General features: G+C 46.0%; 1 protein-coding gene across 4 annotated transcripts in view; it reads right to left on the bottom strand.

Moving 5' to 3' along the window:
* Nucleotides 1–1,168: 1,168 nt before the first annotated feature.
* LOC108718850 (ciliary neurotrophic factor receptor subunit alpha) overlaps nucleotides 1,169–27,401 on the bottom strand; it is a 294,616-nt gene continuing 268,383 nt past the window's right edge. For all 4 annotated transcript variants that reach the window (XM_041570397.1, XM_018267357.2, XM_018267339.2 and 1 more), the window contains 4 exons: nucleotides 25,772–25,935; nucleotides 4,934–5,114; nucleotides 3,544–3,697; nucleotides 1,169–3,205 (listed from right to left, as the gene is read on the bottom strand). In XM_041570397.1, coding sequence (XP_041426331.1) covers nucleotide 3,205; nucleotides 3,544–3,697; nucleotides 4,934–5,114; nucleotides 25,772–25,935 — 500 coding nt within the window. In that variant the 3' untranslated portion in view covers nucleotides 1,169–3,204. The remainder of the gene's footprint in view (nucleotides 3,206–3,543; nucleotides 3,698–4,933; nucleotides 5,115–25,771; nucleotides 25,936–27,401) is intronic.

The following is a 27,401-nucleotide window of genomic DNA, read 5'->3' on the forward strand; positions in this document are numbered from 1 at the left end:
AAAGAGCAAACAGATTATTTTATATTCAATTTTGGAATCTGACATGGGGCTAGACATTTTGTCAATTTCCCAGCTGCCCCAAGTCATGTGACTTGTGCTCTGATAAACTTCAATCACTCTTTACTGCGGTACTGAAAGTTGGAGTGATATCACCCCCTCCCTTTCCCCCCCAGCAGCCAAAAAACAGAACAATGGGAAGGTAACCAGATAGCAGCTCCCTAACACAAGATAACAGCTGCCTGGTAGATCTAAGAACAACACTCAATAGTAAAATCCAGGTCCCACTGAGACACATTCAGTTACATTGAGAAGGAAAAACAGCAGCCTGCCAGAAAGCATTTCTCTCCTAAAGTGCAGGCACAAGTCACATGACCAGGGGCAGCTGGGAAATTGACAAAATGTCTAGCCCCATGTCAGATTTCAAGATTAAATATAAAAAAATCTTTTTGCTCTTTTGAGAAATGGATTTCAGTGCAGAATTCTGCTGGAGCAGCACTATTAACTGATGTGTTTTGAAAAAAACATGATTTCCGATGACAGGATCCCTTTAATATTACATGATCACTGCATAATTAAGAGAGACTATTTTATTTTGTTTTTGTGGTTGGAATTCGGCTAAATCTTTTATGTTGGGTTTGGTGCATCCCTAACCAAAAGTACCGTGAATGAATGATTGTGGTTCTAGGAAGAAGTACCAGCCATATTTGTACCATTAACAAACCATAAAATACCGTAACACTGATATTTCAAAGAGTGATTAACAAAAAGATTGTGATACAGAAGATTACACCGGGTTGTGTTCAATCATTCTTGTCTTCAACCAAAATATGGTGTCTAATTTTTTTCTTTAATAAAAATCAAGAAACATCAGTTTTCTAGTGAAAGTCCAAAATCCCTTTTCTCATTTTTTCCCCCTAAAGGAATAATTTCTCATATAAATTTTATAGAACGTGAACATTTTTCTCTAGTTGTGAGAAGTTTCCAAAAACTTCTATGGCAAAGAGAATTCTCCAGAACTCTTCAGAATTCTCCAGTAAGTGGAGTGATCGAAATTGAGACCTGTGACCCAAAATTTTGATCAAGAACAAAAAAATCTCAATCTGCAGAGAAAATGTATTTGTTTTTTTTTTTTGGCAAAATCTCAGCTATTGATAACTCTGCCCCTATGTTTTCATGCTAACCCAGTAAATGATAATTACATGTAATAATTGAATTTAGAGAAATATTTTTTTTTCTTGGTTTAAAATGCCATAAACCATGCTGATCTGTCATTTTATTGAATAAGGTTTTGAAGCAGCAAAACAAAAATGGGGAGGCAGATTTAAAAAAATCTAAAAAAATTCAAATTTTTGCCAAAAATCTACTTTTATAGAAAAAAAAAATCTTGATTGCCCACATATTTTCAAAGAAAGTCAAATAAGAAATACAAAAAAACTCTAAATCATTATTCATTTTCAAGGAGTCGGCAAAATCTTACTTTTTTTTCCCCTTGTAGGCTCAAATTTTAAAATCGTCTGAATATTGAAAATAGACCTCCCACTGATTAAAGAAGCTCTTCCGCTTTTATCCGATAGATTTTTTTCCACTCAGGGTTTCAAGTTTTTTTGGTTTGATAATTGTTGAAAATTCAAGTTTGAAAAATTCAGATTTTAAATTGATCTCAGTTGCATTTATTCACCGTGAAAACCGAAATCATGGAGAACTCGATTCTCGAACTCAATTCGAACTCGAATTTTAATAAATCAGCCCCAAAATGTTATGAATGAATAATGGGATAGTATCGCATATAATAGACATTTATTTTGTGCTGGTTTGGCCCAACATTCTCAGCCAAAGAGGAAGAGTGTGACGCAAGAAAGTGGTGTAACCGCTTCGGGAGAAGTCAGGCCGCCATATTCATTGTCAATATGAAGTTAAATCTACCTCCTCTTGAGTTTGAAACACCATGCTAGAAAATTTCACAACTTTTTCATATTAGAGCCCTATTTTACCGGAAATTTCGACAGAATTTTGGCGCTATCTGCAAACCATCAACTCTTTTGCTATTGAGTTTACAACTGTCAGACTGAACCCCGACCAACAAAATGTTCCCAATCGGAATATCACCAGAGTCAAATATAACGGAGGGAAAACCCAAAAACATCAAAAATAGATGAGAATGCGACATTTCTGCTTGAAACAGCTGTACAGTGAAGGAGTTGTCTCTGCCTCCAGGAATCCACGGGTTTCTGCTGATGAACCCTTGTTGGAGAGGTCTCTGCTGGGAGTTTCACAATAAATCTCCGACTGTTCAGTGTAATAAAAATGTTTATCTCTCCAGAATCTTTTTTTTTTTTATTTTTACATTTTTATCTCCACGCTGGAACATAATTCTCATTTTGGAAGAAATTCCCAGCGTTTGCTTGACTACAAACCCATTCTTAGCCAAACAATACAATCCGTGTGTTATTGTGGTATCAAATCGATGTACAGTATCATAAGAAAGTTTACGAAAGTTCTCAAAACATTCTGCTCCAAATAAAAAATAAAAAAAACCTGAAAACGATCAAAAAAGGAAAAAAAAAAAAAAAAGTTGCCCCTAAAGAAAGATCTTTCCTATTATAGAGCAAATGAAGTGTGGCTCAGAGTATCCCAGAATGCTTTGCTCTGGGTGTTTTTGTTTTAGCAAAAGTGAGAAGTGTTGGGGGGTGTGTCTTGGGAAGCACAGCATTGTGGGAAAGAAAGCTGTCTTTGGCATGACGGTATAGCTGTATGATCTATGACGATCTTAGCGGCCCCTTCATTTTGATTCCAATTCCTTCATCTTAATTCCTTTAATTCAACCCCCGCCCCCCTAACGTTTTTCCGATAGCAAAATGAACTTTGTCCAGCCTCCCACCAACATGCTGTGCGAGATGTGAATTTGTTCCGGAAACTTTCCGTAAAGCTCTCCTTGTTTGGCAGGCGCTTCCCGCGACAGATCCACGTTTTATGGTAACGTTGAGTTTCTTCAACTTTTTTTTACAATTTTTTTTTTTTTTCAATTTTTTCCTTAAATTTGTTTTCCCTATTCCCTAGGCGGAGCCAACCTTAATGTCATTGGACTTGTCCATCAAAGAAAAAAAAAAAAAAAAAATGAAGATAAAATGCAAACAATTTGCTTCCTCCGTAACATGTGCAAAATAGAGAAAAAAATATCGAAATTCTTTCTTTTGCGGAAATGCATCTGTAAGAGAAGGAATAAGTGAATGTCAATGGTTTACTAAAGGGGACACATATCCACCCATATAACGATGTCAGATGGTTCAGGCTGAGCACTTTTGCAATTTGTATTAATCATTATTAGCTTTCAGTTTTCATGACCTAAGCAGTTTTACACTGTCATTATCACAGTCTTAGGAGCAGGAGCATGTCCTGTTGTTGGAGCTGGAGAAGTAGTTCTGCTACTTTATTTCAAGAGTCACAACCAGTAATACAGAGAATCTACATGAAAATCAATGTACGTTCTGCAGTTTTAGGACGCTGAGATGCCAGAAGCCATAACTGCCCACATGTGACACTTACCACATAATCAAAATGCCAACAGGAGCCAATAACAGTGCAGGGAGCCACGAAAGTCGGACTGTGGAACCTATAACAGACTCCGGCTCACAGACCTTGGTAGATGGCGGCACCACGTAAGTGGTGGTGGTTGTGGTTGTGATTCTTGTTGTTGTTTCTACCAGAAGGAGGGGAAATAAAAATCACATTTAGAATTGACATTTCAATAAAAAAACATTCCTTTAAGCAGATCTAAGCCAATGCTATAAATCCAACTTCTCTGGTGGCCTCACTAACATGCCTGAGCCCATGTGGCTAATGGGAGTGCCATAGAGGGCAGGGTCATTGTAAAGTGGGGGTGACCTATTATGTTTTCAGCACTGAGCTACACGCAAGCCATTTTTGGGGAGAACAAGATTGATTCACCTTAGGCCCAATATTTTATTAAAAATGGTCTTGCCTTTCAACCCTTCTAGATTCTTCTGGCTTGTGGGCTGAACCCCACAGACATTGGACAGACAATTCTAATAAAGTGGACTATGTCTGACCTACATTGGCTCCAGTGAGTAAAATCAATATAATGGAGCTGCTACTCTACATACACTCTATCCATGTGCGCACCAACATTTATTTGGGTAAGTGGTGGCCCCATTACAAAATAATATGAGAAAGGTGGAGTCATATGAACATTTGAATGGGAGAGACCTCCGATTTGATACTGTGTAGCACAGGGATCCCCAACCTTTTGAACCCGTGAGCAACATTCAGAAGTAAAAGGAGTTGGGGAGCAACACTAGCATGAAAAATGTTCTTGGGGTGCCATATAAGTGCTGTGATTGGCCATTTGGTAGCCCCTATGTGGATTTTCAACCTACATTGAGACTCTGTTTGGCAGTTCACCTGGTTTTTATGCAACCAAAACTTGCCTCCAAGCCTGGAATTCAAAAATAAGTATCTGCTTTGAGGCCACTGGGAGCAACATCCAAGTGGTTGGAGAGCAACATGTTACTCACGAGCTACTGGTTGGGGATCACTGGTGTAGCAGAACTGTATAAAGAAGGGGCGTTAAAATATGGGGTAAGTCCATGGAGTGACCTTCCAGCAGAAGTGGTATTGACTACTACATAGAACTTTGATTGGACACAAGTTTGGCCTTACTGCCTGATCCTCTGTGGATTTATCGCCCCCCATGGGTTGGTCCTATGATCTGTTTGGGCAAGAAATGTCCCCTGATTTTGGCACATGGATCGGAAAGACCCCAATTTCCATTGATATCAGGAAACGAACAGATCGGTTACTCGTACAGTCTCTCTATTTTCATTGGTTCTTTCTTGTCCTGTCCATATAAAATAATGGCCCATATGAGTCCAACACTGACACCACCAGAACAGCCTGACCCAATGTGACCACCCACCTGTCTTCTGGGACTCTGTGGTGATGTACTTGGGCTCCTCTGTCCATGGGGTGGCGTATGTGGCCACACTCCAGTCGCTCCACGTGCCAATCTCGTAGTCTTTCGCTGCCACCTGGATGATGTACTCCTTCCCTGCGTAGGCGTCCGTGATGGTGTGCGATGTTCCTTCCGACAGCTCCACCTGCAGCGAGAGAGACATTTGTATTAGTATGGCAGCACCTTCCTATGGACTGGAAAAAATCTATTCATGATATGACCACCCCCATCATGTTCAAAAAATGGAATCTCCCCTTTGACATTGTCTGTTTAACCCTTTACAGGGAGGTCATTTTTGCAGCAGGGAGTGGCCCACTCTCACTGAAGTTTGTTACCATTTTGCAGCATCTGTAGGAAATCAATACATTCAACTGCTTTGTACTAGGGATGCACCGAATCCAGAATCATTCTGCCAGGCCAAACCAAATCTAAATCTTAATTTGCATATGCAAATTAGGGGCGGGAAGCGTGACTTTTTGTCACAAAACAAGGAAGTAAAAAATGTTCCTCCTTCCAACCCCTTATTTGCATATGCAAATTAGGATTCGGTTCAGTATTCGGCCGAATCTTTCGTGAAGGATTCAGGGGTTTGGCTGAATCCAAAATAGTGGATTTGGTGCATCCCAAGGAAGAGAACCAGTGCCCCCAGCCCAAGGAACAGGACCAGCACCCCCAGTCCAAGGAAGTGAACCAGTGCCCCCAGTCCAAGGAAGAGAACCAGCACCCCCAGTCCAAGGAAGAGGATCAGCACCTCCAGTCCAAGGAAGAGAACCAGCTCCCCAAGTCCAAGGAAGAGAACCAGCACCCCCAGTCCAAGGAAGAGGATCAGCACCCCCAGTCCAAGGAAGAGAACCAGCACCCCCAGCCCAAGGAAGAGAACCAGCTCCCACAGTCCAAGGAAGAGGACCAGTGACCCCAGTCCAAGGAAGAGAACCAACACCCCCAGCCCAAGGAAGAGAACCAGCACCCCCAGTCCAAGTAAGAGGACCAGTGCCATCAGCCCAAGGAAGAGAACCAACACCCCCAGTCCAAGGAAGAGAACCAGCACCCCCAGCCCAAGGAAGAAGACCAGCACCCCCAGCCCAAGGAAGAGGACCAGCACCCCCAGCCCAAGGAAGAGGACCAGTGCCCCCAGTCCAAGGAAGAAGACCAGCAACCCCCAGTCCAAGGAAGAGGACCAGTGCCCCCCAGTCCAAGGAAGAAGACCAGCACCCCCAGTCCAAGGAAGAGAACCAACACCCCCCATCCAAGGAAGAGAACCAACACTCCCAGTCCAAAGAAGGGAACCAACACCCCTAGCCCAAGGAAGAGGACCAGCACCCCCAGTCCAAGGAAGAGGACCAGTGCCCCCAGTCCAAGGAAGAAGACCAGCACCCCCAGTCCAAGGAAGAGGACCAGTGCCCTCAGCCCAAGGAAGAAGACCAGCACCCCCAGTCCAAGGAAGAGGATCAGCACCCCCAGTCCAAGGAAGAGGATCAGCACCCCCAGTCCAAGGAAGAGAACCAGCTCCCCAAGTCCAAGGAGAGAACCAGCACCCCCAGTCCAAGGAAGAGGATCAGCAACCCCCAGTCCAAGGAAGAGAACCAGCACCCCCAGCCCAAGGAAGAGAACCAGCTCCCCCAGTCCAAGGAAGAGGACCAGTGCCCCCAGTCAAGGAGAGAACCAACACCCCCAGCCCAAGGAAGAGAACCAACACCCCCAGTCCAAGTAAGAGGACCAGTGCCATCAGCCCAAGGAAGAGAACCAACACCCCCAGTCCAAGGAAGAGTACCAGCACCCCCAGCCCAAGGAAGAAGACCAGCACCCCCAGCCCAAGGAAGAGGACCAGCACCCCCAGCCCAAGGAAGAGGACCAGTGCCCCCAGTCCAAGGAAGAAGACCAGCACCCCCAGTCCAAGGAAGAGGACCAGTGCCCCCAGTCCAAGGAAGAAGACCAGCACCCCCAGTCCAAGGAAGAGAACCAACACCCCCCGTCCAAGGAAGAGAACCAACACCCCCAGTCCAAAGAAGGGAACCAACACCCCTAGCCCAAGGAAGAGGACCAGCACCCCCAGTCCAAGGAAGAGGACCAGTGCCCCCAGTCCAAGGAAGAAGACCAGCACCCCCAGTCCAAGGAAGAGGACCAGTGCCCTCAGCTCAAGGAAGAAGACCAGCACCCCCAGTCCAAGGAAGAGGATCAGCACCCCCAGTCCAAGGAAGAGAACCAGCATCCCCAGCCCAAGGAAGAGAACCAGCTCCCCCAGTCCAAGGAAGAGGACTAGTGCCCCCAGTCCAAGGAAGAGAACCAACACCCCCAGTCCAAGGAAGAGGACCAGTGCCCCCAGTCCAAGGAAGAGGACCAGCACCCCCAGTCCAAGGAAGAGGACCAGTGCCCCCAGTCCAAGGAAGAAGACCAGCACCCCCAGTCCAAGGAAGAGGACCAGTGCCCTCAGCCCAAGGAAGAAGACCAGCACCCCCAGTCCAAGGAAGAGGATCAGCACCCCCAGTCCAAGGAAGAGGATCAGCACCCCCAGTCCAAGGAAGAGAACCAGCTCCCCAAGTCCAAGGAAGAGAACCAGCACCCCCAGTCCAAGGAAGAGGATCAGCACCCCCAGTCCAAGGAAGAGAACCAGCACCCCCAGCCCAAGGAAGAGAACCAGCTCCCCCAGTCCAAGGAAGAGGACCAGTGCCCCCAGTCCAAGGAAGAGAACCAACACCCCCAGCCCAAGGAAGAGAACCAACACCCCCAGTCCAAGTAAGAGGACCAGTGCCATCAGCCCAAGGAAGAGAACCAACACCCCCAGTCCAAGGAAGAGTACCAGCACCCCCAGCCCAAGGAAGAAGACCAGCACCCCCAGCCCAAGGAAGAGGACCAGCACCCCCAGCCCAAGGAAGAGGACCAGTGCCCCCAGTCCAAGGAAGAAGACCAGCACCCCCAGTCCAAGGAAGAGGACCAGTGCCCCCAGTCCAAGGAAGAAGACCAGCACCCCCAGTCCAAGGAAGAGAACCAACACCCCCCGTCCAAGGAAGAGAACCAACACCCCCAGTCCAAAGAAGGGAACCAACACCCCTAGCCCAAGGAAGAGGACCAGCACCCCCAGTCCAAGGAAGAGGACCAGTGCCCCCAGTCCAAGGAAGAAGACCAGCACCCCCAGTCCAAGGAAGAGGACCAGTGCCCTCAGCTCAAGGAAGAAGACCAGCACCCCCAGTCCAAGGAAGAGGATCAGCACCCCCAGTCCAAGGAAGAGAACCAGCATCCCCAGCCCAAGGAAGAGAACCAGCTCCCCCAGTCCAAGGAAGAGGACTAGTGCCCCCAGTCCAAGGAAGAGAACCAACACCCCCAGTCCAAGGAAGAGGACCAGTGCCCCCAGTCCAAGGAAGAGAACCAGTGCCCCCAGTCCAAGGAAGAGAACCAACACCCCAGCCCAAGGAAGAGAACCAGCACCCCCAGTCCAAGGAAGAGGACCAGTGCCCCCAGTCCAAGGAAGAGAACCAGTGCCCCCAGTCCAAGGAAGAGGAAATAGCTTCTGGCAAAGAAACAACATTGAGGTGTCACTTTATGGCAGAGATGATGGAATGACAGGATCCCAGCAAGGAGAGTGGAACATGATGGCGGATGTCTGTGGGAAGCACAAGAAGGGGACCAGAGACTGGAGTGAAGCAGCCGGAAGGGCCAGCGAAGCAAATGAGCCATAAAAGTCACGTCGGACATGTTTATGTGGAGTGAGGGGATTGAGGAATAGGGTGATTGGGGTGCAGGGGGTGTTGGATACAGAGATCCAAGGCCTGGGAAAGGGGGGGCATTTCATCGCTGTCGTCCCTACGGCGGGTGACACAGAACAGACGGAGTTTTGTCGTATTCCCAGCGCTGAGCTCAGGTGCCGCTGACTGATACACAATGGCTGTCGGGGGTCTCCCGGGGCCCCTCTGCTTTGGATTAAGCTGGAGCTGACAGGCACAACTAACAAGCTATCAGGTTTAAAGCCCCCGACGTCCCTCTCTCCTCCACTCTGAGTGTTCCACTGATCTAATGGGCCCAGAGGCTCCGGCATCAGCGGGGCCACTGCTTCAGACTTTCTGGCTGCTGCACTTCAGCCCAGGAATGGTATTCAATTACCGTGCAATATTTAAACACAAATATAATGAGTAAAGCACTTGCTACACTCAATAGGCCAGTCCCCCTAGTTGCCTGTATGACATGCTGCCGTGTCAATAGACAACCTCCACCGTGTAAAATCAGTTCTGTGTAACCATGGCAACATTGAATTAGAGATCTTTAAGTAATTAGATATAGCAGCAAATACGGGTTTTCTCCCAAATTAAGTTCATTATTTGCTGGAGCAGCAACAAAGGGATAAATCCTGCCACGAGGTGGCGCTGTAACTTCATTCCATTGATTCCTATACATTTCTATTGGATATTACATTAATAGGAAATCGTTTGCCAAACCAGTAACCCTGTGAGCGCTGGTCTGGCAGGAGAGACTCACATTGATTAAAGGGTAAATGGACCGACTGTATTCTATATAATATATATAGTGTATGTTTCTCTGCTGCCATGAAATGAAATATATGATTGCCAGGAATGGAGCCGGAGGAAGAGGAGGGCTAGCAGGTGATTTATTAGCCAGTCCTGCCAACTTCTGGACATTTATCGACAGGGTATTTCTGTGGAATTGATGGGGGGGGGGGTGTCAGTAGAACAGACATATAGACGTATATAAGGGATCAGGATCATTCACTTTGCTGATCTAAAATAGAAACCATGTATTTCAAGGGTAAGTTAACCTTATCAATTATAACGAATAGTATATTGTATTATTCTAACACCGATTTCAAGGGAGGGTGGTATAGGAGGTAACACAGAGGGGGGCACATGGGGCACATGAAACTCTGGCACACGGGCACCTCCCAAACATTCCCCCCCCCCTGACTATAAGTATAAAGGGGACGTGGAATAGGCAGAGAGAATATTATTATTATTATATTGTTTCCCTCAATGGCTCATGGGTAAAGTTCAACCTATGGAAAGGGCCCCAAACAGCCCCTGCTTTGTTTTCAATAACAAAATATATAAAACCTAACAGCGTTTCTTCGAAATCGTCAGACGTTTCCCATTTTACTGAAAGAGCGTCAGGGGGCATTTATGGCCCCTCCATACAATTCAGAATTGCCCCTTGTGCAATCACAGCCTACATAGAATCCCAGCCGTAAAGCAAGTCAGCTCTGCTGCTCATCTGCTGAAAATGAAGTGAGGAAACTGCACAGTGAGAACCTTTTGTGGGGATTTCTGAGGCTGTTTCTCCCCAACTGACGGGACAGGGGCACATTTTTAGTGCAGACGGGGCAACAGCCTCTCCCAGAGACCAGAACTGCACTCTCAGCATTCAAGAGATGAATTTACAACAAAAAACAAATTCAGCTCTAAAATCAAGGGGAGAAGTTAGTTGCCGCCCCTGGTGAAAAGTTGCCCAAGATGAGCTTCTCACCTTATTCTTTGCCAAGAATGTCCCTGCCCTAATTACTACTCTGCTCAAGGGACTTCTATAAAGAGAGAGAGAGAGAGACAGGAGGGAGAAGCTGAAAGGGTTGGATATGAGACAATGGATGGGAAACTGTCAGGCCAAAAACCAGAGGAATAAAATGAGAAAGGAAAGAGAAAGAAGCAGAAGAGGAGAAAAGATCTGAATAGGAAAATCAGGTTAGAGAACAGAGAGACAAATGGAGGAAAAAAATAGAAGGGGAGAGAAGAGGGAGGATGGGGGGAGAGTAAGGCCAGTTGGGGGAGAAAAGGAAAGGAGAGGGGATGAGAGACAGAAGGAGAGAAGGGAAAGGGGGTTAGGGAGTAGAGAGACAAATGGGGGAGAGGAGAAATATAGAAGGGGAGAGAAGAGGGAGGATTGGGGAGAGTAAGGCCAAACAGTTGGGGAGAAAAGGAAAGGAGAGGGGATGAGAGACAGTAGAGGAAAGAAGGAAAGGGGGGTAGGGAGGAGAGAGACAAATGGGGCAGAGTAGAAAGATGGATAAAGAGGAAGAAGTAAAAAAGGAGCAGACAAGAGAAATATAACAGAAGAAAGTAAAGAGGAGGAGAGTGTTTGGGCCCCGTGGCCCCAGCTGTAGAGAGGAGACTGGGTAGTTATATACAGTATATAAATGACATATCTGGAGCAGTTACAGGAATAAAGATGGGGGGGGGATATGACGGCGCTCGCTCGGCTGCCCCAGTGAATGTTTAAACTGTATAAATGATGTCACAATGGAGCGTGAAATGTGCCAGTGAAACAATATAAAATAAACATCAGCTCCTGTCGGAGGATTCGTTCAGCGCTGAGGTGTGACGCTGGAACGGGGGGTGATGGAGCGACTGGGAACTGCCCGAAACATTTATTGCCGTTAAAAAACACAAAGACTGAGAGAATATTGGAAATGTCAGTTCTATTGGGAGAAGTCTAACCTGTCACCCACAGCTTTGGCTACTGAATTTAACTCTTAGTGGATGCTGGGAGTTGTAGTCAAAGGGGCTGAAAGTTTTTCATTTCTTCAGTGAAATGGGAGGAAATACTGAGGCCTCCTCATCTCCAACATCACCAGGTACAGTGAATTCAATTGTGTGACTGGCTCCCTACTCTCTCCTTTAAATCATAATCCTTTGTACCGACCCCACTGTCTGATCTTCATCTCTAACTAATGAGACGTTTTTATGCATCATCCCCTCAGTGACTTCTAATATCCTTATCATTTACAGTAGGGGGTACATTATCCCTTATAATACATGAGTGATACTCAGAGTTCCCTGTATAACTCAGCCTGCAGCCTTGTGCCTTTATATGGTCACAGAACAACCCCTCAGTGACTTCTAATATCCTTATCATTTACAGTAGGGGGTACATTATCCCTTATAATACATGAGTGATACTCAGAGTTCCCTGTATAACTCAGCCTGCAGCCTTGTGTCTTTATATGGTCACAGAACAACCCCTCAGTGACTTCTAATATCCTTATCATTTACAGTAGGGGATACATTATCCCTTATAATACATGAGTGATACTCAGAGTTCCCTCTATAACTCAGCCTGCAGCCTTGTGCCTTTATATGGTCACAGAACAACCCCTCAGTGACTTCTAATATCCTTATCATTTACAGTAGGGGGTACATTATCCCTTATAATACATGAGTGATACTCAGAGTTCCCTGTATAACTCAGCCTGCAGTACTGTGCCTTTATATGGTCACAGAACAACCCCTCAGTGACTTCTAATATCCTTATCATTTACAGTAGGGGTACATTATCCCTTATAATACATGAGTGATACTCAGAGTTCCCTGTATAACTCAGCCTGCAGCCTTGTGCCTTTATATGGTCACAGAACAACCCCTCAGTGACTTCTAATATCCTTATCATTTACAGTAGGGGGTACATTATACCTTATAATACATGAGTGATACTCAGAGTTCCCTGTATAACTCAGCCTGCAGCCTTGTGTCTTTATATGGTCACAGAACAACCCCTCAGTGACTTCTAATATCCTTATCATTTACAGTAGGGGGTACATTATCCCTTATAATACATGAGTGATACTCAGAGTTCCCTGTTTAACTCAGCCTGCAGCCTTGTTCCTTTATATGGTCACAGAACAACCCCTCAGTGACTTCTAATATCCTTATCATTTACAGTAGGGGGTACATTATCCCTTTGCTGAAATGAAAGATGTATTAATCTAGGAGGGAATTTGTATCAGAAGAAGTAGTTGGGGCTTTCGATGCCCCCCCTCTATTTACAGAGCCCAGAGCTTGTCAGTCAGTAATAGGAAGATATGGAAGTTGCTAATTGCCTCTCTGTATTCATTTCACTAATTAAGGGCTGATGATATTGGAAGTACAGAAATAACATGCTCATTATTTGCCTAATCAGCCGCAACCAAGTTTAACCCATTCTCTGTCTGGGGTTGATGGAAAGCCCTTGTGGTCCTGAGCTGGGTCACATGCAGTTAAAGGGCAAGCAGATGATAGTTGGAAAGGGGGGGTAACCATGGTTACTACACCCCCATAATAAATCACCCCCATTAGCATTGGACCTGGAGATTGAGAACAATACACTTGAGCTAATACTCCTCTATATGACAGTTTCATGGGCAGGGGCATCGCCAGGAATAAGCCCAGTGTTACCCTGTCCAACTGTCGGATCGACACCTCCCACCCAAATGTGCCCCCTCACTTTACTTCCAGGTCCCACTGCCTGATAAACAAGGGCTGCCACTCCAGGACCCCCCCCCCCCCGCAAATAAGGAGCGGAAAGGGCTAGAGTTTCAGCTGCTCAGGTTGGAGATTCCATGAAATCCGGATGTGAGGATCAATTTCCCCTTTGATACAACACAAGCGATGTTGTGACAGTTTCACCCGTGTGGCAGTTGGGCGCAGAGAGGCCTCGGCTCATTCACTGTGGATCTGGGGTACAAGGTTTGGGGAAATGAAAAACTGGCAGTTTCACTATGAAAAACACTGAGAGTCGGCAAATGACATTCATCTGTAAAGTCCAACTTGTTGCCCCCGGCTGATGTTGAACTACAGCTCTCACCACCTCAGCCAAATAAACAGCTGGAGGACTTGGGGAAGATCATATTTGTTTATCATCGTCTTACACTGGCAGGCCCCCCGCCTCTCTGTCCCCCAAACCCTGAGACAGATTTACCAGCTGCAATATCCCCCGCCATCCCTTCTAGTTATCCTGAATGACAAACAGCACATTTACTTCTGCAGCAGAGAAGTGTCACTTCATTCCTCCAGTCTGTTCTACACTGATAAACTCCTATTAGTATAGCACCCCCTCTGCCCCCCGAAATCCCAACTCATCCACATCCAACTCCCCTGTGTATCTCACTCCTTCTCTCAGCACTTTAACCAACGGCACCCAAACACTCTATAAAGTGTTATTAAACTACAAATCCCACAATTCCCTGCCAGCTCTGAGAGCCAAGTAGTGGTCTATGGAGTGTAAAAAATGGAACAGTTACACAAGGTCTGAAAGGGCAAAGCAGCAGTTGTGCTCCCCCGACAGTGTTGTTATCTCCCACTATCTACTATCTCTGCTACACTGTTATCCCATTGCTACTACAGGTGCTACTATAGGCACCCTCTCTCTCTACTATACCTGCTATCCCACAGTCACACTCCCTTCCCAGAGACTATTATCCACTGTTACTATAGACACCATCTCTCCCTACTATACCTGCTATCCCACAGTCACACTCCCTTCCCAGAGACTATTATCCACTGTTACTATAGACACCATCTCTCCCTACTATACCTGCTATCCCACAGTCACACTCCCTTCCCAGAGACTATTATCCACTGTTACTATAGACACCATCTCTCCCTACTATACCTGCTATCCCACAGTCACACTTCCTTCCCAGAGACTATTATCCCACTGTTACTATAGGCACCATCTCTGCCTACTATACCTGCTATCCCACAGTCACACTCCCTTCCCAGAGATTATTATCCCACTGTTACTATAGGCACCATCTCTGCCTACTATACCTGCTATCCCACAGTCACACTCCCTTCCCAGAGACTATTATCCACTGTTACTATAGGCACCATCTCTGCCTACTATACCTGCTATCCCACAGTCACACTCCCTTCCCAGAGACTATTATCCACTGTTACTATAGGCACCATCTCTGCCTACTATACCTGCTATCCCACAGTCACACTCCCTTCCCAGAGACTATTATCCCACTGTTACTATAGGCACCATCTCTCCTACTATACCTGCTATCCCACAGTCACACTCCCTTCCCAGAGACTATTATCCACTGTTACTATAGGCACCATCTCTCCCTACTATACCTGCTATCCCACAGTCACACTCCCTTCCCAGAGACTATTATCCCACTGTTACTATAGGCACCATCTCTCCTACTATACCTGCTATCCCACAGTCACATTCCCTTCCCAGAGACTATTATCCCATTGTTACTACAGACACCATCTCTCCCTACTATACCTGCTATCCCACAGTCACACTCCCTTCCCAGAGACTAGTATCCCACTGTTACTATAGACACCATCTCTCCCTACTATACCTGCTATCCCACAGTCACCCTCCCTTTCCAGAGACTATTATCCACTGTTACTATAGACACCATCTCTCCCTACTATACCTGCTATCCCACAGTCACACTCCCTTCCCAGAGACTATTATCCCACTGTTACTATAGACACCATCTCTCCCTACTATACCTGCTATCCCACAGTCACACTCCCTTCCCAGAGACTATTATCCACTGTTACTATAGACACCATCTCTCCCTACTATACCTGCTATCCCACAGTCACACTCCCTTCCCAGAGACTATTATCCACTGTTACTATAGGCACCATCTCTCCCTACTATACCTGCTATCCCACAGTCACACTCCCTTCCCAGAGACTATTATCCACTGTTACTATAGGCACCATCTCTCCCTACTATACCTGCTATCCCACAGTCACACTCCCTTCCCAGAGACTATTATCCACTGTTACTATCGGCACCATCTCTCCCTACTATACCTGCTATCCCACAGTCACAATCCCTTCCCAGAAAATATTATCCACTGTTACTATAGGCACCATCTCTCCCTACTATACCTGCTATCCCACCGTCACACTCGCTTCCCAGAGACTATTATCCACTGTTACTATAGGCACCATCTCTCCCTACTATACCTGCTATCCCACAGTCACACTCCTTTCCCAGAGACTATTATCCCACTGTTACTATAGACACCATCTCTCCCTACTATACCTGCTATCCCACAGTCACACTCCCTTCCCAGAGACTATTATCCCACTGTCACTATAGGCACCATCTCTGCCTACTATACCTGCTATCCCACAGTCACACTCCCTTCCCAGAGACTATTATCCACTGTTACTATAGACACCATCTCTCCCTACTATACCTGCTATCCGACAGTCACACTCCCTTCCCAGAGATTATTATCCCACTGTTACTATAGGCACCATCTCTGCCTACTATACCTGCTATCCCACAGTCACACTCCCTTCCCAGAGACTATTATCCCCACTGTTACTATAGACACCATCTCTCCCTACTATACCTGCTATCCCACAGTCACACTCCCTTTCCCAGAGACTATTATCCACTGTTACTATAGACACCATCTCTCCCTACTATACCTGCTATCCCACAGTCACACTCCCTTCCCAGAGACTATTATCCACTGTTACTATAGACACCATCTCTCCCTACTATACCTGCTATCCCACAGTCACACTCCCTTCCCAGAGACTATTATCCCACTGTTACTATAGGCACCATCTCTCCCTACTATACCTGCATATCCCACAGTCACACTCCCTTCCCAGAGACTATTATCCACTGTTACTATAGACACCATCTCTCCCTACTATACCTGCTATCCCACAGTCACACTCCCTTCCCAGAGACTATTATCCCACTGTTACTATAGACACCATCTCTCCCTACTATACCTGCTATCCCACAGTCACACTCCCTTCCCAGAGACTATTATCCACTGTTACTATAGACACCATCTCTCCCTACTATACCTGCTATCCCACAGTCACACTCCCTTCCCAGAGACTATTATCCCACTGTTACTATAGGCACCATCTCTCCCTACTATACCTGCTATCCCACAGTCACACTCCCTTCCCAGAGACTATTATCCACTGTTACTATAGACACCATCTCTCCCTACTATACCTGCTATCCCACAGTCACACTCCCTTCCCAGAGACTATTATCCCACTGTTACTATAGACACCATCTCTCCCTACTATACCTGCTATCCCACAGTCACACTCCCTTCCCAGAGACTATTATCCCACTGTTACTATAGACACCATCTCTCCCTACTATACCTGCTATCCCACAGTCACACTCCCTTCCCAGAGACTATTATCCCACTGTTACTATAGGCACCATCTCTCCCTACTATACCTGCTATCCCACAGTCACACTCCCTTCCCAGAGACTATTATCCCACTGTTACTATAGGCACCATCTCTCCCTACTATACCTGCTATCCCACAGTCACACTCCCTTCCCAGAGACTATTATCCACTGTTACTATAGGCACCATCTCTTCCTACTATTCCTGCTATCCCACAGTCACACTCCCTTCCCAGAGACTATTATCCACTGTTACTATAGGCACCATCTCTCCCTACTATACCTGCTATCCCACAGTCACACTCCCTTCCCAGAGATTATTATCCCACTGTTACTATAGGCACCATCTCTGCCTACTATACCTGCTATCCCACAGTCACACTCCCTTCCCAGAGACTATTATCCCACTGTTACTATAGACACCATCTCTCCCTACTATACCTGCTATCCCACAGTCACACTCCCTTCCCAGAGACTATTATCCACTGTTACTATAGACACCATCTCTCCCTACTATACCTGCTATCCCACAGTCACACTCCCTTCCCAGAGACTATTATCCACTGTTACTATAGACACCATCTCTCCCTACTGTACCTGCTATCCCACAGTCACACTCCCTTCCCAGAGACTATTATCCCACTGTTACTATAGGCACCATCTCTCCCTACTATACCTGCTATCCCACAGTCACACTCCCTTCCCAGAGACTATTATCTACTGTTACTATAGACACCATCTCTCCCTACTATACCTGCTATCCCACAGTCACACTCCCTTCCCAGAGACTATTATCCACTGTTACTATAGACACCATCTCTCCCTACTATACCTGCTATCCCACAGTCACACTCCCTTCCCAGAGACTATTATCCACTGTTACTATAGACACCATCTCTCCCTACTATACCTGCTATCCCACAGTCACACTCCCTTCCCAGAGACTATTATCCCACTGTTACTATAGGCACCATCTCTCCCCTACTATACCTGCTATCCCACAGTCACACTCCCTTCCCAGAGACTATTATCCACTGTTACTATAGACACCATCTCTCCCTACTATACCTGCTATCCCACAGTCACACTCCCTTCCCAGAGACTATTATCCCACTGTTACTATAGACACCATCTCTCCCTACTATACCTGCTATCCCACAGTCACACTCCCTTCCCAGAGACTATTATCCCACTGTTACTATAGACACCATCTCTCCCTACTATACCTGCTATCCCACAGTCACACTCCCTTCCCAGAGACTATTATCCCACTGTTACTATAGCACCATCTCTCCCTACTATACTGCTATCCCACAGTCACACTCCCTTCCCAGAGACTATTATCCCACTGTTACTATAGGCACCATCTCTCCCTACTATACCTGCTATCCCACAGTCACACTCCCTTCCCAGAGACTATTATCCACTGTTACTATAGGCACCATCTCTCCCTACTATACCTGCTATCCCACAGTCACACTCCCTTCCCAGAGACTATTATCCACTGTTACTATAGGCACCATCTATCTGTTGTACTCTATGCTGCTGTTTTCACATGAGAAATAAGGGGTTAATCATATGTAAGTTTAATTTGCTCAGATATAAGGACACATTACACTGTTAGTATTATAAATGCAGTGAAAATAAAGACACAATTGAGGAAACATATTAATGAGCAGTTTTCCTGCCCAGCTGGAATTCCTAACGAGGGTAACCTGCTAATTATGCAGAATGAGATGATGCCACAGGCCGGCTAGTGTTGCATGCTGGGAGATCCGCGAGTGGGTCGGGGGGGCTGAGGCAGATGGATCACGTCTGTGCCCCAATGTTGTATAAATATTTGTGCTTCTTCCATTAGTGAAACGTTCTGTTAATTAGTTGTTAATTTAACACACGGTCCATCCACAAACACAGACTCCTTCCTCTGCTCCACTCAAGTCTTCCTCTCATTCATTTCCCTAATGGCTGCACTGCCCCGGGCACAACTGGAACGTTGGGTGGGGTGAACAGGTGGTTCAGCTGCTGGGATCCCCATCTTTGTGTCATTTGTTAGATGGGGCCCCGAGGCTAATACAAAGCACCTTAGAGACAGGAGGACAGAGGTCCCTTCAGTTATTGTGGCTCAGCTGGGAATGCTGGGAGTTGTAGTGTTTAATGCAGAGAATCATGGCTGTCGCAGACACAGAGATGATCCTCAATCCCTTCCCTCCATCACACAAATGGCAAGTGATTGAGAACAACGGGAGGGAGACAAAGGGATTATTATTCCTGCCGAGCCCAGCGCCAGGTACACGCAGGTAAGTGGAGCGATGAGAGGAATGTGATGTGTAACGAGGGAAATGCTCTGTAGCCCGAGTCTTTCATCCGCAGCCACACACTTATAATGGGATGAATCCGCTAAGATATTCGCTCTGAAAGGAACCTTCCCGGGAAAGGGGCATTAAAATGTAAAATAAAATACCTGAATGAATTCTGTGATGGCACAAAAGCCTCAGACTCACAGGAATGGGGGACTCGTGTGAAAAGTAGCTGTATTTAAAGGGAAACTCCAGCCAAAAACTGAAAGAAAATATCATTCCTTCCTGCTGGAGTCCTGGGTTTGATTCCGATTCATTCTAAGCAGCTTTGCATTATACATTCATTACACATTGCTGCACTGCTGGTTCTGATTCCTGAAACAACATAACCTGAAGCTGACCTGCTACATTGTTTCAAGAGTCAGAACAAGAGAACAGAAAGGAACAGTACAGCTTGGAGTCCACTGACAGCTTTGTTATACTCAGCATAACATCCAACTGCACTCGGAATCAAACCCAGGACTCCAGCAGGAAGGAGAGAATTACAGGGTTCTGGGATGAATGGACTTGTAGGCTGCAATTTGTACTTGTGACCAGTAGAGGGAACGCCTGGTAAATTAGACTGCACAACCATTTCCCATCCCCAGACAGAGAGGGAAGTAGTACAGCCCCTAAGCAGTAAGTAGTACAGCCCCTGAGCAGGAAGAGGTACAGCCCATGAGCAGGAAGTAGTACAGCCCCTGAGCAGGAAGTGGTACAGCCCATGAGAAGGAAACAGTACAGCCCACGAGCAGGAAGTAGTACAGCCCCCGAGCAGGAAGTGGTATGGCCCATGAGAAGGAAACAGTACAGCCCATGAGCAGGAAGGAATACAGCCCCCGAGCAGGAAGTGGTATGGCCCATGAGCAGGAAATAGTACAGCCCATGAGCAGGTAGTAGTACAGCCCCTGAGCAGGAAGTGGTACAGCCCATGAGCAGGAAGTGGTACAGCCCATGAGCAGGAAGTGGTACAGCCCATGAGCCAGAAAAAGTACAGCCCTTGAACAGGAAGTAGAGCGCTGAATATCAGTGAATCCTGCAGGCAGCTTCAGGTCACATGACTAGAGGAGCATTAATACTGCATGGAGTGACTGTAACTCGAAAAGAGCAGTGACACATTTATATAAAGAATACAGACTGGATATAGAATTATAGAGTTGTAAGGCACAACTCTCAGCATGCTCAGTCATGCACAAGATGCAGGGGGTTGTAATTCCTCATCTAAGGAAGGTTTTAAAGAAGAAGCTCTTTTAAGATTTGTATAAAGGTGATAGTGATAGATAATTAGGTTATTCATCTACATCCTTCCAGGTGCTGTGGAACTAATACTCCCAGTATCTCTCAACAGCCTTGGTCTGTGACAGGTACCAAGGGAATGATATATATTGGAAGCATCAACCTTGGAAAAGAAAAGTTAGGCAGCGAATTGTGGGAGTGGCAATGTGGGTGTGGATTGGGCGTGGCTTTATTAAGGTAAATTAAGATTTTATATAACAAACATAATTGTACTCTAAGCAGCTCTTCATACTCAGTTAAAACCATTTTTTAGCCTTTTTTTCTACCAGCACTATCCCAAATAAATTAGTCTCACAATATCCCAGTATAACAGATACACAGCCCACAGTGTCCCAGTATAACAGATACACAGCCCACAGTCACAGTGTCCCAGTATAACAGATACACAACCCTCAGTATCCAAGTATAACAGATACACAACCCACAGTGTCCCAGTATAACAGATACACAACCCACAGTGTCCCAGTATAACAGATACACAACCCACAATGTCCCAGTATAACAGTTACACAACCCACAGTGTCCCAGTATAACAGATACACAACCCACAGTGTCCCAGTATAACAGATACACAACCCACAGTGTCCCAGTATAACAGATACACAACCCACAATGTCCCAGTATAACAGTTACACAACCCACAGTGTCCCAGTATAACAGATACACAACCCACAGTGTCCCAGTATAACAGATAGACAACCCACAGTGTCCCAGTATAACAGTTACACAACCCACAGTGTCCCAGTATAACAGATACACAGCCCACAGTGTCCCAGTATAACAGATACACAGCCCACAGTGTCCCAGTATAACACATACAGAATATCTGGTAAGGGTAGGGCCCAGTTGTGGGTCCCCATGTGCCACCCCTCCCATTACAAATACAGTGCAGACTAATCGCCGTCCAAAACAAGAGTGCAGAGACCTGAAGCAATACTAGGACACCAGTGCAGTGTGCAAAGTACAAAAAAAGACCAACTGCAGCTTTCATTATTGCACACTGAGTATTACATATTAATGGAGCCCTTTTGTTCTAATAAAGAAATACAGTGTTGAGCCGAAATTCATTGTGCAGTTCATCTATGTAACACTAGAGGGAGGTATTTCCACAGCAAGAAGATAAGGACAATTTTAAGACAGAACCCTTTTGTGCCAAGTAAAATGAATATGTTACAGAAGAAGTGTATACACACACACACACACACATGAACCCACAAACACACTATGAGAGACACACAATAGCTTACCAGTACCACTGTGTATACAGAGAATTTTGCAGATCTGGCAGTATTAATGGTATGAAGGAGACACGACACAGATCTGTATGTAACCAGAGTTTAGTTCCAATTTTCAAATATCATATTTTTAGGAATTCTGAATTTTCCTGCTAACATTTGACCAACCATTTTGTCCTCCTGTATCCATCTTTACCCTACTGTCTTTATCTTGTCCCACTGTCTTTATCTTGTCCTACTGTCTCCACATTGTCCTACTGTGTCTATCTTTACCCTACTGTCTCCATCTTTACCTACTGGTGCCATCTTATCCTACTGTCTCCATCTTTACCCTACTATCATCATCTTGTCCTACGGTCTCCATCTTGGCCTACTGTCTCCATCTTGTCCTACTCTCTCCATCTTTACCCTACTGTCTCCATCTTGTCCTACTGTCCCCATCTTGTCCTACTGTCTCCACACTGTCCTACTGTGTCTATCTTTACCCTACTGTCTCCATCTTTACCTACTGGTGCCATCTTATCCTACTGTCTCCATCTTAACCCTACTGTCATCATCTTGTCCTACGGTCTCCATCTTGGCCTACTGTCTCCATCTTGGCCTACTGTCTCCATCTTGTCCTACTCTCTCCATCTTTACCCTACTGTCTCCATCTTGTGCTACGGTCTCCATCTTGGCCTACTGTCTCCATCTTGGCCTACTCTCTCCATCTTATCCTACTGTCTCCATCTTGGCCTACTGTATCTATCTTATCCTACTGTCTCTATCTTGTCCTACTGTCTCCATCTTGTCCTACTGTCTCCATCTTGTCCTACTGTCTCCATCTTGTCCTACTGTCTCCATCTTGTCCTATTGTCTCCATCTTGTCCTACTGTCTCCATCTTGTCCTACTGTCTCCATCTTGTCCTACTGTCTCCATCTTGTCCTACTGTTTCCATCTTGTCCTACTGTCTCTATCTTGTCCTACTGTCTCTATCTTGTCCTACTGTCTCTATATTGTCCTACTGTCTACATCTTGTCCTACTGTCTCCATCTTGCTTTACTCTGAATTCAGGAAGCTTAGCAATGGCTAACATGAAGGCACCCTACATTATTATTATTATTATTATTGTCTATTATGTGCCTGGCTTTGGTCGGAGTTCCAAGCAGATGGCATATGAAGGAAACATTGTATGAGGTGCCAATTCATAGAGTGGGGCAGAATTCAGGGACACAGAATTGGAGAATGAGAGAACCCTGCTCAGTTGAATTCTTCCCCCCCCATTCCTGTTTCTCTAATCCTTTCCCCATCCCATACCCTACACAGATAATAGCTGGAGAGCTTCCTGCACTTTAATTGCATTAACTCCATCCTAGCTGACTGCATGGATGCTCCCAGCTGGGGGGGGTTAGTAAATGTCTCTGGCTGGCACATGACAAGGGAGGTCACTATCGTCAGGCTACAGAGATTACTGCCCCCCCCCTACAAGCTGCAAATTGTTCTGTCTACGACCTTCTCCCTGACGCTCACACGAGCTTTGTCTTCCTGCGGGTGCTGAATCAGGCTGGGGAGCTCAGATAAGCAGCCCACAAGGAGAGGGTAATGCATTTGCAATCGATACAAAACCCATGAATAAATCATGATGCAGATCCCTCACTTGTGCCCCCCAGTCCCTCACTTCCTCTGCCGCCGTCTCCTAATTGACAATGTTACATTTAAGGGCACAGCTTTATGTTGGACCCAAGCCCTCGGCTGAATACTGAGAATGTGGCACAGGGTCCGGCTCTGGGAAATGGCGGCACAGACGTACATCCCTTATCTAACAGGGCTTTGCAAAAAACCCCAAATATTATGTCATAAACATGACGGTATTATTCCTGCCTTCAAATAAATAAAACACGAAGAAGGTGGGGAAAAGTTATTTCATGTTTATCATGTGACTAGAGCTGTTTTATGGGGACCCAACAGGGGCAAACAGCCAGGGGCCTAAATATGGTTGTACAGTGACAGAGTTGGGGGACAGCAGATTTAGCAAAGTAATATTAGACAGGAGGACAAGATGGAGACAGTAGGACAAGATGGAGACAGTAGGACATGATGGAGACAGTAGGGCAAGATGGAGACAGTAGGACAAGATGGAGACAGTAGGACAAGATGGAGACAGTAGGGCAAGATGGAGACAGTAGGACATGATGGAGACAGTAGGACAAGAAGGAGACAGTAGGGCAAGATGGAGACAGTAGGACATGATGGAGACAGTAGGACAAGATGGAGACAGTAGGACATGATGGAGACAGTGGGGTAAGATGGAGACAGTAGGACATGATGGAGACAGTGGGGTAAGATGGAGACAGTAGGACAAGAAGGAGACAGTAGGGCAAGATGGAGACAGTGGGGTAAGATGGAGACAGTAGGACAAGATGGAGACAGTAGGGCAAGATGGAGACAGTAGGACAAGATGGAGACAGTAGGACAAGATGGAGACAGTAGAGCAAGATGGAGACAGTAGGACAAGATGGAGACAGTAGAACAAGATGGAGACAGTAGGACAAGATGGAGAGAGTAGGACAAGATGGAGACAGTAGGACAGATTGGGTAGTGGCTGATTTCCTGTTAAATTGGGGTCACCCAAAAATGTCAGTCCCCCTTCTGCACAAAATTGCACCAAAATTGCACCAGGGACCTGACATGGGTCTGCTTCCTTGATGGTCACCCATGAATATGTGCAGAAAGCAGTCTAGCATGTCTGGGGGTTACACCCCTGGTGACCATAATGTAATAGAAAACTAAACAACCTTCCAGTCTAAACCAATGATTTTGTGTAACTTGACCAGTCCAGTGTGTGCTGTGTAATACGTGTGACGTTCCTTACGCGCCAGTGATGTCACTCACAGTGAGTCCAACCAAGTTTTTTACTCTTGCGAGTAGAGTAACATTCTGACTCTTTATAAATCATTGGTGATGATGACGATGTATATATGCCCATGAATGTAGATCTGTATTGTGCAAGGGCTCTTTAAATCCATCGACTTTGTGCTCTCTCATTTACGAGTGCTACCAAATGCTCAGTCATGCAAAAGCAGCTTACACTTTAGGCATACTTTTCCTTTAAGTGCCACGCTGGGGCTGTGTGCAGCTGCCCGTGGATCCCCCAGCTGGGCACTATATATATATATATAATTATATATTGCTCTCAGTCTGGCCTATAAATAATCCCTGTCTCTTCCAGGCAGTGGTACAAACAGTGTGAGGAGGGATACAGGGAAATACAAAAACTCTAGAAGTCTCATGAATATTTATGGGCTTCCTCTTCAGCTGGCCTTAGCGTTAAAGGGGAAGTAACGCCATAGGAAATTGTCGGATTATGTATGAGTGCAGAGAAAACAATGGAAACCCAGGCAAGGCTGATCACAAACATAAGGAAAAACTGAATGAATAGAGAAATAATGAAGAGAGAAGCAGAAATGTAGCCTCAATATACTGTATTAGTTGTGCCACAGGCTTCCTGGCGGCTATTTCTGCCTGTGTGCCCAGCACTGCATTGGCATCTCCCTTCAGCCCCCGGGCAGACAGACTCATGCATTACAATCCCTGCTAAGTCTGGGGGCCGAGTATGATGGACCTTGTAGTTTAATGGCAAATGTGGGTTTGACAGTGTTTCTATGACGCCATATAATTACACTCCCTTACCCTAATACATAGGGCTGCCACCGAGGAGTACAGGGGTGCTACCGTCATGGACCCTTTTTTTTTTACAGTCAGAGGCAGGTATTGAAGGGGAGTGGGTGGGGTTTGGGTGGATGATGAGTGGGCATAAAGGGGTGTCGCTATGATGGATCAGGGGTGTTGCAATGCTGTTCTACTAATTGTTATATCCTTAGGGCCCCATTCTATTTATTTAACTTTCCCATTGCTGCTCTGAATGATCAAAAAACATCCGGGTGGTCCCTCTTACTTCCACAGTCCTAAAGCTCAATATCCCCTTCAATGAGGTCAGAGGTCACATTGTTCGTGGAAACCAATATAGAAGGAAATGACCGTCTGTACTCACGTGCTGCCATTGGTCAAGGATAAGAGGCCTATAGCGCAGGAAGAACTTGAGTGGAAAGGAATCTGCATCTGGCCAAGTAGACGGGATCTGCCAAGTGACTTCCAGCCTGCGCGGGTTATTGTGTACCGGCTTAGCCACCACATTCTCCGGTGGGTCCGGCTTCACTATAGACAAAATCAAAGAAATATTGTCAATATATTGTGTGCATATTATATTAGCCAAATATTAGTCTTGCAATCCCTTCTTAGAGACTATAATTTCACTTTTACTATTATCCACTGTTACTATAGGCACCATCTCTCCCTACTATACCTGCTATCCCACAGTCACACTCCCTTCCCAGAGACTATTATCCACTGTTACTATAGGCACCATCTCTCCCTACTATACCTGCTATCCCACAGTCACACTCCCTTCCCAGAGACTATTATCCCACTGTTACTATAGGCACCATCTCTCCCTACTATACCTGCTATCCCACAGTCACACTCCCTTCCCAGAGACTATTATCCACTGTTACTATAGGCCACCATCTCTCCCTACTATACCTGCTATCCCACAGTCACACTCCTTCCAGAGACTATTATCCCACTGTTACTATAGACACCATCTCTCCCTACTATACCTGCTATCCCACAGTCACACTCCCTTCCCAGAGACTATTATCCACTGTTACTATAGACACCATCTCTCCCGACTATACCTGCTATCCCACAGTCACACTCCCTTCCCAGAGACTATTATCCACTGTTACTATAGGCACCATCTCTCCCTACTATACCTGCTATCCCACAGTCACACTCCCTTCCCAGAGACTATTATCCCACTGGTTACTATAGGCACCATCTCTCCCTACTATACCTGCTATCCCACAGTCACACTCCCTTCCCAGAGACTATTATCCACTGTTACTATAGGCACCATCTCTCCCTACTATACCTGTTATCCCACAGTCACACTCCCTTCCCAGAGACTATTATCCCACTGTTACTATAGGCACCATCTCTCCCTACTATACCCGCTATCCCACAGTCACACTCCCTTTCCAGAGACTATTATCCACTTTTACTATAGGCACCATCTCTCCCTACTATACCTGCTATCCCACAGTCACACTCCCTTCCCAGAGACTATTATCCACTGTTACAATAGGCACCATCTCTCCCTACTATACCTGCTATCCCACAGTCACACTCCCTTCCCAGAGACTATTATCCACTGTTACTATAGCACCATCTCTCCCTACTATACCTGCTATCCCACAGTCACACTCCCTTCCCAGAGACTATTATCCACTGTTACTATAGGCACCATCTCTCCCTACTATACCTGCTATCCCACAGTCACACTCCCTTCCCAGAGACTATTATCCCACTGTTACTATAGGCACCATCACTCCCTACTATACCTGCTATCCCACAGTCACACTCCCTTCCCAGAGACTATATCCACTGTTACTATAGGCACCATCTCTCCCTACTATACCTGCTATCCCACAGTCACACTCCCTTCCCAGAGACTATTATCCCACTGTTACTATAGGCACCATCACTCCTACTATACCCGCTATCCCACAGTCACACTCCCTTCCCAGAGACTATTATCCACTGTTACTAATAGGCACCATCTC

Source organism: Xenopus laevis, chromosome 1L (genome assembly GCF_017654675.1).
Source record: "Xenopus laevis strain J_2021 chromosome 1L, Xenopus_laevis_v10.1, whole genome shotgun sequence".
Taxonomy (NCBI): Eukaryota; Metazoa; Chordata; class Amphibia; order Anura; family Pipidae; genus Xenopus; species Xenopus laevis.